The sequence below is a fragment of the Camarhynchus parvulus genome, chromosome 1A, assembly GCF_901933205.1.
Source record: "Camarhynchus parvulus chromosome 1A, STF_HiC, whole genome shotgun sequence".
In the NCBI taxonomy this organism is placed as follows: domain Eukaryota; kingdom Metazoa; phylum Chordata; class Aves; order Passeriformes; family Thraupidae; genus Camarhynchus; species Camarhynchus parvulus.
Window position 1 is genome coordinate 13,908,210 of NC_044586.1, and position 13,766 is coordinate 13,921,975.

Genomic DNA, 13,766 nt, shown 5'->3' on the forward strand with positions numbered 1-13,766 from the left:
GAATATTTTTGTGCAGACATACCCATGAGTTTTTCTCTTCCCACTCAAGTAGTACAGTATTTGCTCAGCAGTGTTAGTGGTTGTCTGACTTATTACTGTTATTTAGTGTCACAGTTCAGCTGCCCTCCAATTCATTTGCTTTTCCTATAGCATCTTTCTCTAGTCAGCCATTTCCATTGGTTTTCCAGCTGATTAAGAGCATTATCTCCAAAGACAAAGCTAACAGAACACAGTGATAGATCATAATCTTGCAAAACCATGTGAACTGCTACTCTGGTCGTTGCTTTTATGTCTTAACATCAGTATCATCATCTATTCTTTATTAGTGCGTACGGTGAAGGAAAACAGTCTGACTCAGGCTCTCAGATTCTGCTGTGCCCTGTTTTACAGCAGCAGATTTACAGAGTTGCACCAGTATCAGCAGCACATGAGAGTAGAGGAAGCAGCACTTCAGGGAAGAAGCCCTTTACCTTAGTCCTGAGCATCTCACCTGTTTAGTGCAATGCTTTGCAGTCTCTTAGCTGGGAATAATGATCATGGGGGGAAAAGTCTGAAGTGTTAGGAGACACAGGGCCATCTTCTGGAAAAATCTGAGTTTAGCTGCAGCAGAATTACACAAGATATCCAAGCCATGGGCCAAGTGCTCCAGTCCAAACCTGTAATTTAGGATGTGGAGCCGCTGTTTAGGAATCTTAGTCAGCTAAATACAGGAAGGAGAAAGTAGGTACATTCCTGGGCTCAGAGCCTCCTTCATCAGAGCTCAGCACTCACACACAGATTCTTATGCAAGTTTCTAGAAGCCCAGTTGCTTATTTCCATTTGCCTGTTTTCTGGACAAACTGGCAAAAAGGATTGGCTTAAGATGTTAGGAACAGAGCATAGAAAGCATGTGTACTGAAGCCCTGCAGGAAAGCACAGGTTGAGTTTACAAAGCCAGAGGATATGAGCCACACAAGGGTACATTCTTAGAATTGTTTAATCTTGTAAAAGAGAAGCTGTACTGTACACCTCTTTCTTGGAAAATGCAACCGCCAGCACATCCCTCTCTCTCGTACACAGGAAAATCTGGCTTTCATCCCCCGGAAGCATTGGCAGCCACCATCCAGGAAGCAAAACCCAGCAAAGGGTTCTCTGCAAAAACAGGTAGAGCTGGGAATGGAGGCAGGGAACACAGATAAGAGCTGCAGACTGCTGTGCTGGCCCAGAACTTTGCTTTATGTCATGCACTGTATTGCCTTGGGAGGTGGAGGACAGCAAATAAGCACAGAGAAGATGGGGAGAATGGTGTCACTTGTGTCCTTGTGTCACACCATGAATGAAGGTGGAAAAGAGGTGCCTTTCTCCTCTAACTTGTTGTTCTATCAGTGGCCTGAAGCACGGGGTTTGTCCATACAACAGACATTAGATTGCATAACTGCAGATTTAGCATTTATAGAATTCCTGTGACATTGTTATTCTAGGATTTAGCCAAAGCTGTCTTCAGGAAAACCTTATTATTGTAGCTGGCAGAGGGTGCTGGAGTTATTTTTAACACTTGATGGCAGAATCCTCAGTTTTAGGAACTCTGCAACTTTTCACTCGACACAAAGTCAGTTAATGCAAGGTGAAGCTGAAGAGCTGCCATACCTTTCTGCTGGCAGCTAGAGGATTAAAGCAAACCAAGAACATGATGTGCACACCTGTGTCCCTATGCTCACAGTGCTAGGGGGGTGGACTGGGAAAGTTTCCTGAAGAGCTGGAGAACACAACAGCCAGCTGGCTGCCCTGGAAAGCATGGATCTATCTGGGAGGGTGGGTGCTATCAAAATACCCTTCAGACAAGCAATGCAATCAAAGGGATGCATGAGGTACAAGTGGAAGATAAAGCAGCAGCTTGTGCAATAAAGGAGAAGAAAAGGTTGCCAGTAGCTCTTCTGCTTCGTTCCCTAGAGTTAAAGGGGAGAGGTTTCTGGCGCCAGTTCGAAGAAGTGTTTGCAAAGGCAAATGTAAAACTTGGGGAATTCCGCCACCTAGTTAGCTGAACCAACAAGAGTTGGCTTCCAAGCCTAGAGAGGCATTTTCTGCACAGTGCTTTCAAGTTTTGACAAAGCTGGCCTCCTAGGTCAACCAAAGAGACAATCCAGATGTTAGCTTCCCACATGAGCTGCAAGAACATGCTTGCACTGTGTTTTGGAGAACTGTGGGGAATCAGGGGTACATAGGAGTGCACAGCCATGTTTAACGTATGGAGTCAGTCAGGGACATTTTAAAAATGGAGCTTTGCCTAGAAAATTGGGCTCTAAATGTTCTTGCCAAAAAGCGTATCTTTCAGTTGTGGTAATCCTGATTACTCACTCGTAGGGGTTCAGTTTTTCCCCTCTTCAACAATGCCAGTGATTCCCTGTCTCATCTTCTGTAAAACAATCTTCTTAACTTTTATTTAGATAGATAGGCTTTCCCTGTGGCTTTTGAGCAGGCTTTAAAAAACCCTAGCATATTTAGAAAGCCAGAGGAAAAGAGAAGAATAAAAGTACTATTTTTTGGGTGTCAATATTTGGCTTAGTATTATTGCACTGGTAGCAGCTAATTTTGTAGTTTTTGGAAGAGGGGTATATTGAAACAGCTACTGCTTGTCACTGCAGCATGCAGCTATGGAATGGAAAAGGTCTGTTTTCTGTTTGGTTACTTTTCAAAGAAGAATCCCTGGTGGCTGGCTCTGAGTAGTGCTACTGTCCTAAAAGCTTATCTGGATTAGCCCTCTATTAGTTTTGGACCTGGACTGATTAAACACGATTCCACCCTATGTTATAGACAGACACCTAGTTTGGTGGGTCATGCTGCTACCTGATATCCACCATCCAAAAGTTGTCCTGACTCCCAGACAAAGTTGTCATCTTCTAAAGGCCCCCTTGTTCCGGGAGCATTTTCCTGTGGAGCGCTCCTGCCATGTCCAAGTCTGCACGTGTTGGTACCGTGTTTGGGAGCCAAATGACACGGTGCCAGGGTGGCTGCAAGAGCCAGCCCTGCTGCTTGGATGAGGCAGGCATCACTGCACAAGGCCAGGCAATTATCTGGCTATCAGTGGATTCATTAGTGCAAGTCCTCGCCTCTGTGTGGGGATACCTCTCCTGGTCCTGGAGCAGTCTGAAAATATTTTCATGTAGCAGCTGAGATGTCATCAGAGGTTAGAGGTACTATCATTTTAAGAGGAAGGGTTTTTGTTTTAGGCATGCTGGGGTGGCCAGAGAGAGGGGAAGAAGTTGTTCTGACCACAATCTGCTCCTTTTGGCAAACTAAAACATTCAGCATTTTCCAGGACCAGCAATTTTGCGTCCATTTTACTCAGAAGTCCTCCCTTGGTTAATGAACATTGTAGCTAAAAAGTTAGTCTTCCATTCACACTCATCTACAAGGCTGGGCTCTTTCTCATTAGGAATTTTACATGTTGACCACTTCACTAAACACAGCTTTTAATCTGCTACACATGATTAGACACTAATAGTGTTCACAACTAAACAGAAGCCATCAGCACAAAATAGAGATTAATAATACTATCAATTTGTTTTCTATTTAACTTCAGGTTTCATGGAAAGGAATAACCAGAGAGATTTCATCAGCGAAGATGCATGGAGGTAAAAGAGCATTTTGCAAATTCAACAATGTCTTAGAACCATGGGTTTGGTGCAAATCAAAGTATTAGGATCAAAGCTCATGTCTCCAAAAAAGTTGCATGCAAGAATCTTTCCTCCAGACTGAGTGTAGTAAGGCATTTTATCAAATCCAAATTTTAAATCTGGTTTAAGTACAGTTCTTATACAAAAGCTAGGACTTTCTGAGTCTGCCACATTTCAGGAAAAAAGCATCTACCTCTTCTAATTACGTGATTTTTCTAATTATATGACTTAGGTTTCCTTTCTTAACGAGATAAAAATGCAGTCTTGCATTTATGTATAGTATAACACAAGATTACAAGGAGCTAGCAGGAACTGAGGCATCTAGAGGCAGTTGCAGGCAGAGGAGGAGAGGTCAAGGCTAAACATGAAGAAGTGTTAAAGACAAAGAAATGGAGGAAGATGCTCCAGTGGCAGAACAGAAATGTTGTGCAGTTGAGGAAAAAAGGAGAACGCAAGATAAATCAGAGGTAGTAAACCTGCCACTTGAGCATATAAAAAGGGAATTTTAAAATGTGTCACACAACAGTAAGCTTTTAGCAAAAGTCATCACTGAAATCAGAACTTGTTCTGAGACCCTTTTGATTTAGTTTAACCTTCTAGTGTGTACCCTCACCTCTTTGTTATAAGGAGCTTGATCTGTGAAAGCACTCTTTCATGTGTGAAACCACTTATTCCCTGCTACCTCTGTAGCAAACAGCAAGGTTGAATTAAGGCAATAGTAGAGCCCAATCACTGCAGCTTCTTAACTCCTCACACAAGCTCTTGCCCAAGAGTCAAGTTGGTCTGTTGCCTGCTAAAAGCTGATGCCCGCTGCTGCACCTCCTCAAGGCATCTGGGCACCAAATATCAAGAAATCCTGCCTTTATCTGCTCTTGGCATCTGGGTCTTGCCAGTAACTGGCTTAGTTAAGGAATAAAATCTGAGCAATTAATCAATGGGGGCATCACTCAACACCATGATACCAGCCACTGAAGGAAAGGCATACCATCTGCAGTCTGTGCAAGCAGAATTGCCTCAGTATGGCTTAGTCCTTCAAGCACGAGACTAACTGAGTCACGACTCTGTGAGCGATCCGGCTGCAGATATTGGGTTTCAGGATAAATATTGTTCACTGTGAATGCTGGGCTAAGAGTTTACTAACAGGCAGGCAAGGAGCCCTCCAGCACATGTAGCAGATCAGGCGCAGTTGTCTTCTTGGGCTGCAGTAATGTGTCTCCTTCCTTTAACCCCTGACTCAAGTGTACAAATCTCCACTTGGACGTATGAGTTTAGGATACCCTCAGAGACTGAGGGAGAGTGGGGCTGCCCTGTGAAACACCTCAGAAATCCCAACCCTGAGAGACCTCATGTTGCTATGTGTCGACCAGCCGTGGCTGTGCCGCTCCAGAGCGCTCCCTGAAGACAAGAGGAACTAGCACTGCATGAAGTAATGCTGCTGCTTAAAAAGCAAAGAGCTTGAGAAAGCTCTTAGTGGTTACCAAAAGGGAATGTGAAGGGACACAATGTCTTTTGGAAATGCTGGTTAGGAGATACAACCCAATAACCTTTAAAAAAATTATTTTGTTTCAGGAATTTAATTTACTTCTTAAATTCAAGGCATAAATAAGAGGTTTTGTAACCAAATATCCCAGCTGATTCCCCAGCACTGTTCAAATTGGGTTCCCAATATTTTACCTCTGAAAAAAATAATTCCCTTGTAATTTCATGTAGGTTCATAAAGATCACTTCATTAGAGAGCTAACTTAATACTAGCTGAGTTCAAACACATAATCATGTGTAATTTACTTTAAAAGGACCGAGGTATTTTCTTTACATATTTAATAGCATGTCATGGGAAATAAGATAAGGCTTTAAGAACACTTGGATGTTAGAACAGTTCCTGCTCTTGTCACTGCCTCTCTCATCTCTTTCAAGAAAAAAAAATCCAGAAGCCAAGTTTACCTCAAGAGGTAGACAGTTGTCTGAGTCAGAGTAAATTTACAGGTAAGAAATGAAGAAGCTGAAGCCTTTAAGCTCAACAGTGTCTGCAGTATTACTTCACCCAGGAACGCTCAATACATGATTCATTTTGTAGCTTTGGGTCAGGCCAGGTGACTTTCTTTACAAGTCACCTGAAATCATTGCTGTCTCCAGACAATCCTCTTTCAGAAGCCAGTGCTGGCTTTCTAGGAGGAAAACAGGGGGATTAACTTGTGTGTAATTCCTCCCTTACTGCAGCTCAGAGATCCAGATCCCATCATGGGGACAAATCAGTTATTACCTCTTTTGACTTAATAGCAGCCTATGACAGCTCCAAAGACAGGGAGCCTGCAGCAGGGGTGCAGCCAGCACCGTTCAGAGTGATTGAAAAAGTTTGTGCCTGCACATCCTTGTGCGAGGAACTTGGCATAAATGATCCTATGAGAGCATTAGAAGCTGTTAGACCTGTACAATGAAAAATTACTCTGTTCAGCTTCTAGCTTGGGTGTAAAAAGTCATTCAGAGTGCCAAAACAGTGTTTTTACTTATCCAAACCAGATTTTTTTAAACTTGGTCACTCAGACTAGATCTGGGAGCCCTGGATGAACTTCTCCTCTCCCTGATTCAAACCAGCAATTTCTTCTTAAACAAAACCCAGACTGTCTGGGCACTCACAAGGGTTACTTTGTGGTAGTTAAAGATTTGGGGAAATGGGTCTCTCTTCCTCCTGGCTGGATGCCATACCAAGTTCTTCAGCATCCAGCGCTGTGGGGCTGGTGGGCAGTGCGCTTTCCCATGGGCAGGGTGCTCCTCCTGCTCCAGCCTGTGCTTGTTTCTTCTTGCCTCTCTCTAGCTATCACCTACCCCACAATCACGTTATTTCCCTGAGCTGTCTGATATGAGTTTAATCCCCAGAGGCTGAGAGGAGGACTGAATCTGGTTTCCCACCGCCCATGTGGATTGCCTTACCAGCGGGCTATTCAGGGAAAGGCAACTGCTACCTCCAAGTGCTTTAATAATTCTTTGATTCCTCAGCTTGTACCGCCAGTGCCCAAAATGAAATGCTTTGCCATTTGTTTTGCCTGAAACTATTCCACAAAACTGCTTCCAATTTATGAATGGATTTGGCTACCTCAGAACCTCATTTTTAGCTAAGTTGCAACTTGCCAACAGCCCTCACCCAGAGCTATTCTTGAGCACTTTGCCCAATCTTATGTTTCAGAAGCAGCGCCTGTGTACAGTGCGGTTGCTACAACCTTCTCTCCAAGCCCTGTCCTCCCTCAGTCAAAACAGGAAGGCAGGAGAGGAGCTGTGGCCAAGGCCCCTTGACCTTCCAGGGAAACAGCAAGTATTTATGTGGAGACACTGGACTGATGATCTTAGCTGTGTTGACAGGGATGAGTTATAAAGTGAGGCAGGCATAAGTGCAGTTTTAACGAGGCATAGGATTTCCAGGATTTAGGAGTGTTTTTAGCACCTTTCCCCTCTAAGACTGCTCGTCCCCACACTTCATCTGCTTCCAGATGGGTACCAGTACCATTCAATGGGCTGTGCTGGAAGCTAAGAATCAGTGCTGGGAGGTGGTGGGAGCCTGCCATGGACTGGTCTGGTTCTGCTGTAGCACAGGGCAATGCCAGGGGCTCGTCCAGGGGCCTGTCCTGTCTACCACTCTCCCCTGTGGGACTGCCTTCTCCCTCCTCCCACCCATCTATTTAATGCCCTGGAGAATTGGGTCAACGGCTTGGGGGCCCTCAGGGAGGGGGAGCTGGACACGGTGCATCGGCTGGAGCCTTGGCAGAGCCACTCCTGCACTCACAGGGCTTTGCCAGAAGGATCCACACAGCCAAACAGAGGTAGAATTGGCCTCAAATTTTAAAGCTGTCTGGAGTGCATTGGTAGTCCTGATTCACAGTTCCCACTGTGGTTCCCACCCAAACTCATGAGGAGAGGGAATATTTGGGGAAGGGAAGAAAGAGCAGTGGAAGAAGTCAGTGACTAAGATTTCCACTTTTTCACTTGTGTCCATCATTTGGTAGGATAAACAGCCTAATTTTTTAATGTAGGCAAGAATCTAATACAAATCATACATTTCCTTCCTTGCATGAAGGAGAGTGCAAAACCAACTTCAACACACTGAAATCTGCCTGCAATAGAAAATTAAGCTTAATAGTTATGCAATTATTGCATTCCTTTATTTTCAAATAAGGACAGGAAACATGAATTAAACCTGTAAAAAAATTTTATGTGCTTCTCTTGATAAATAACCCAAGTTTATGACTAATTCTATTCTGTGACCCAGTGAAGACTCCTTCCTGTTAGCAGATGAACTGATAGCCAATGGATTCATTGTACTTTCTTGCTGTGGTAGGAGAGTAAAGTGAAAAGAAACCCCCAACGTTGCACTTTTCAGCCTCAAAGAATTAGCTGAATTGTCATCCCAACCTCTACCCAGCCAGAAGAAAGGCTCTCTTACATCTAGGGGGAAAGAGCATTCAATTAAAATTAGTCTGATTATCAAACAGACCTTTTCCACAGTGGTCCAGCTCTGCTCCTGTTGAGTGATGTACTACTTTGAGTCAGTAAACTTGTACAGGGGGACTTTCTGTCAATAGATGTATTTTTTTTTTTGTTGAGTATTTCACAACCAGAGAAGCATGACTTATCTCCCAAAGTTGTCTTTGGGAGAACAATTAAGTTATTTAAGATGAGCAAGGCAAGCTGCTGACACATTTCAGTTTTGAAGGCACTGCTGATCAGTTTATGCAGACAAAGCCTGAAATGCGAAAGCTGCCTCCTGCCTTTGTTTTCTTCTAACCGACTGCTGGAGAAGCAGATCTCCCTGTTCCATGACTAACTAGATCTGCCTGGTTGGCTTAACCAGCGAGCACATTCCTGCACTTCAGGAAGAACACTCCGGGCTCATTACGAGCTACTGGGCTACAGCCTGACACTAAGAAAACAGATTTGTTTTGGACAAGTTGCTCTGACATGGAGGTGCCAGGGTGAATAACCTTTGGGAAAAAAAAAATCAAAACAAACCAGCTTAAATCAAAAACCTGCCTCCAAGAGCAAGATGAATAATCTGACAAATGAATGGCTCTGTATTTTATATCAAAGCACAAAATAGCTAGAAGTTGCAGGGATCTGACTCATGAGCAGAAATAGAGTGCTGGGGCTGGCTTGAGCTGTCGCTACCATCAGCTGCCTGCCCCCACCGCTGGAGAATGTGTGGCTCAGATGCTGCTTCTTAAGCAATTCAGCCACAAAAGGCTACAGCTAAGCATTTTAAGGGAAACGTGTCAGCGCTAGTTTATAGCCTCACTCCTCAAGATAAACCTTGAAACGGTCCTGGTTTGCCACAAAGCCTTTCAGCTGTTGAGGCAGGAGGAATAGGACAGACGCCTCGCCAGGCATCCCGTTGGAAGTTGCAACAGGCACAGCTCAGCACTCGGCAAAGCAGCTTGTCTCAGCCAAGCAGCACTCCGCTGCCACAGCAAGGAGTTGACAGAAGCCCCCATTCCCCACCCCCTTTATCAGCAAAGCAGCCTTTTTGAAACGGGCAAATTTTAAGCCGTGACCTATTTAAACATCCTGCCCCATCACCGACAGACAGCACAATTCTGCAACAAATCCCAGAGCACGCTGCTGCCGCTGCGTTTCCCCAGCTGCTCTCTCTGACAAAGTTCTTCGACTCAAATAGCACTCCTAATCCTAGCGTAAAGCCCCAGCCCAGCTCCGCCAGATAAACACACATTGTTTCACCTGGTCTTCTGTGAAAATGAGACTGTGGCAAGTGCCTTATCACTGCTATTTTCTCTACCTCTCTTCAGCTCCTCCTCCCACCCGTAACTTTCTAACGTGTTTATCGTGTAGAAGGAGAAAGCTCAGAAAATGAAACTCCTACAAACGCAGGAGGAAGGAGAAAGGGTGGTTGGATATATGCACCCATCCCCACTGAGGGTACAGTTACACAGCGGCTTCAATTGCTCTAAACTGGAGTTGCCGTAGCAATGCCTGCATTATTCTGTCCTCCCTAGCTTCTGTTAGCAGAAAACAAGGGACGTATATGTGAAAAGCAAAAAGCCACTACCTGGGGCTGATTCTGCTGAAAACCAGCCCTCCCTAAAAATGATTCATTTTGGCTCATTGAGCTCCATGCAAAGGCTCGCTGTACACCTCGAACCACGGGAGGGCAAAGGAAGGGACCGTCAGGATTTTGCAGGACGGGGGGAGAAGAAGCAGATCTGTTGCTCTGTTGATTTTGGGACAGCTGAATTCCTGCAGAATGAATTCTTAGCAGGGTAACAGCAGTGCCGAGGAGCTGCCTCTGTGAGGGGAATCCCATCCAGCTCCCCTCTCAGCTCTGTCAGGCTACTTGCCACTCTGGACTCCCTGCCTGATTCCACCGTATTGGGCCACGGTTTGTTCAGGCTGCAGGCAGGAAGTGCAGCAAGGTAGGAGCTCTTGTGCTGGCAGCTGCGTTTTTCTTAAAACTACGGCAAAAATTGCAACTTGAGAGTTGTGGGCATGATGCACACGTCTGGAAAAAGATGCTTCAAGTTCACTCAGAGCTATTTTGACACTGAATTATGCAACATTCTGCTTTGCTATATCAAAACTCCTGTTAGAGACCTTAATTTTGTTTCACTAACCATTATTCAAAGAATGCACTAGCTGAAAATATCTCCTGAAAGTTTAGAGATGTGGGGGACGATGCCCGGGCTCTGAAGTCCTGAATTCCTATTGATTCTCCCCATGTAAACCAGCATCGTTAACCAGTGAGAACTGCAGTCCTGGGGACGTCTTACATCCTTTCTGCATCACTCCTGCATTGCCTGCAGTAGTGTTTGTTGAAAATTCGACACCGCTATTGATGCACCGTGGTACATTTAGGGCTTGGTAAATGGCTTTAATCAAGAGTTTTCTTAACAAAGGTACCTTTAAATACCTTGTGATATGTGGAGTCATACACACACATTGCATCGCAGCTATTACACAAGAAGGGTTCTGGCCACGATGCCTCTTTTCCAACTCTTCAAACAAACAAAAAAGAGAACTGATGAAAGATCAGGCAGTTTAAGAGAGCTTTAAAAGACAACGGCTACTGAATTGCCTTTGCGCTCCCAGGTCCGCAGAGGGAAGAAGCATCAGGTATGCTTCCCCATCCTCCACGGGTGCAGCCGATCGGCACGGTCAGACGGGATGCCTGCCCGGCGCAAAACCGAAGGATGCAGAATATTTGAGAGTGGTTTGGCCGCTGGCAGTCAGCTGTGGGAGCCGCAGCAATCAGGATGCAGGAATTTGGGTCTTTGTTTCAGGAACATTACTTGGAAAGTATCGGGGGCAGCCGCAAGGCGGTCCGAAATCCCTCATCTTATCTACGCTCGTCGCAGGGGTCTAGGCAGGGGAGATGACGGCACCGTCCCTCCTGACTCCGGGGAACCGAGGGCTCCCGCCCGCCGTGCCGGGGGTCCCATCCCTTCCCGACCCGGCCATTGTGCGGCACCGTCCCGAATCCAGTTCCCCGCGCCCCTGCCCGTGCGCCCAGCGGCGCGGGGCGGTGGGCGACAGTGGCAGCCGCCGCACACCGCAAGCTGGGCGGGATTTTTTTCTTATTTCTTCCCACCTTTTCCTCATCTGCGGGCCGCGCACTGCCCGCATTGCTCATGGTAGAGCTGGGTCTAACTTCGCACGGAGAAGGGAGTAAAGAGAGAAGTAGCCGGGACGGGAGGAGAGGAGGAGGGCAGCCGCGGCTCGGGGGGCTGCAGCGAGGGCAGCCGGCACCTGCCCGCGGCGCGGGGCGTCCCGGCACCCCCGGACTTACTTTCTGCGGGTCGGCGTAGGTGCCCAGCCCCAAGAGCGGGATGCTGTTGCCGTCGCTCAGCGGAATGCGGTGGCTCTCGGCGGTGAGGTTCATCGTGCCGGCAGGTAGGGCCGCCCCGGACCTGGGGCTGATTCCGCAGGGGGCGGGAGCCGCCGCTTCGCAGCCAACACAGCGGTCCTTGCCACCGGCACCCACCGACGGCTGGACGGAGCGGACCGGCGGTGGCTCTGGGGGGACCGAGGGACGAACTGCCCTCTTTCGCAGCCGGGGAGCGCCTTTTTGGGGGGCTGAGCCACGTGTGCCCGCGGCTGCCCTGCACCGCGCCCCGCCGCGCACCGCCCCGGCCCCGCCCCGGCCCCGCGGCCACCGGCTCCCCCGCGCACCGCCCCGCGCCGTGACGGCCCCGCCGCGACCCCGCGGGGGCTCCGGCCGGGGCTGCGCGCACGGGAAAGGCTGCTCCGAGCTCGCCTCACGGCGGGCCCGGGCGCCAGCAGCACCTTGAGCGGCTTGGGGCGTTGCTGCCCTGTCGCCGGGGAGCCCTCGCGGGCTGCCCTACCCGGAGCTGCCGGCAGCAGGGCACAGGCTTCCCTTGGTTTGGGGTGGCAGGTCTTGGAAGTTTCCCCACAGAGGTGTAGAACAGTTTCCACCTCTCCCCTCCAATGGTTGAAACCCACTACTGTAGAGGCAAGGAGGGAAGGAAGGAAATCCCTGGTGAGTAGTTTCTCTGCCTCAGTGTGAGTCCCGAATTACAGTGAATGGACTCAAGTTCCTCATGGTCTTGTATGTATTTCCTAATGCTGATAGCCCAGAAGGAGACAATATCCTTTATAAATTCATCACATAGCTCTTACTTGTCTTTTCTAGTCCTCAGAAAACACTTGGGGCCATGCTTTTACACCACTCTGAGCCACTTGCTTTGTGACATCTATGCTAAATTCTTCCCATTTGATCACACTTCCAATGCATGGTCTTTTACGCCTTCCTAGATCAACCTGTAATTAAGCCCTCAGGGAACATTATTCCTGAGACGTAACAATGGTCTTTGCCTGGCAGTTTATTTTATCTCCTCTAATACCCTACTTGGCTTTCTGTGCATGGTAATAGTTCATCAGGTTATGCAATTCCAAGAGGGGTTAATGGATCCATCATGATAAGTTATCTCTGCAGTTCTTGAAATCAACAGGTGTGTACTAGTTCGCATTCAGGGAAAGGGTTGGTTGCTGCTAGGGCTAGGAAACTACCTGGACAATACCCTACCATGAGACCCTTTCAGTGTTACTGGTTAGATACCTGCAGGGGTCTCCTGAGAAGATAGGAAAAGTGCCACTTCCACATTTAGGAATGTTCCAAGAAGTTTAGGACTAAGTGCAAGCCAACTAGATCCCAACTCAAAAATTTCTAGTTAGGATGTCCTGCAGGACAAAGGTGATGTGTGTAAAACACTCCTTGGGAAGTGGACAGAGTGTGACTGAGGTTTTCTGAGAGCCTGTGCTTTACATGGACAGCACAGTGCAAAGAGCCAGCTCTAAGGTGGCTGGGTTCCATCTCAAGGGGGAGACCTGAGGCAGACTGCAGCCTAGCTGTAGTTACAGTGGGCAGGCTCATCCTGCTGGACCCTGTCTGTGTGTTGCTGGGAGCTGTGGGTACCTGCAGGAGGAAAGAAAACCAGTGACCACCTCCATGTTCCCCTGTTGTTCCCATGTAACTGATTACCCCTTTCTTGCTACAAGAGCAGCTCGGATCTCCTCTCTGTGCCAAGCACACTCTGTAGGAGGAGAAGTCAATGCCAGCTGCATGTCTAAGCTATAGCCATCATTCTATTGTATTTCCAACAAAGGAGCAAACACATGGAGAGATGGAAATGGGATGAGTAGAGAAGAGTCTGATGTGGCAGGGGACATTCAGAGACCTACTTATTTCCAGCCCCATACTAGCGTTCCATGAAGAGGCTCTGCTGCCCAGGGGCTGATTCCTATCCCTTAACTTCTATGCTCCAAATTCACTCCACAACCTACTTTTCCATAATTCCTCTTAATCCAGCATCTTTTGGGGAGTTTTAAGGCACAGTTTTGGCTCATTTGCTTTGGGCTCAGACCACATCCAGTTTACTCATGTGCTCTGGCAAGAGAGCAACGCGTGCCCGGAGCTGCGCGTGATCCCGAGCTAAGCAAGGCACGGCTATGTCTGTGGTACCTGTCCTGGGGAGAAGAGCAAGTGCAAGGAGCCTCTCTGGCAGGAGTACACGAGCCTGATACGTGATAGCCTTCAACAGCAACTGTGAAAGAAGGATTGATGGATTTGCCGTAATTCACAGAATGGGGGAGCTTGGG

The 13,766-nt window shown here is 47.4% G+C and overlaps 1 protein-coding gene across 1 annotated transcript in view; it reads right to left on the reverse strand.

Annotated features, from left to right (window-relative positions):
• The window catches only part of AKR1D1 (aldo-keto reductase family 1 member D1), a 34,966-nt gene extending 23,186 nt beyond the window's left edge, over positions 1 to 11,780 (reverse strand). Inside the window, exon 1 of the mRNA XM_030959800.1 lies at positions 11,437 to 11,780. Coding sequence (XP_030815660.1) covers positions 11,437 to 11,529 — 93 coding nt within the window. The 5' untranslated portion in view covers positions 11,530 to 11,780. The remainder of the gene's footprint in view (positions 1 to 11,436) is intronic.
• Between the last annotated feature and the right edge of the window lie 1,986 nt (positions 11,781 to 13,766).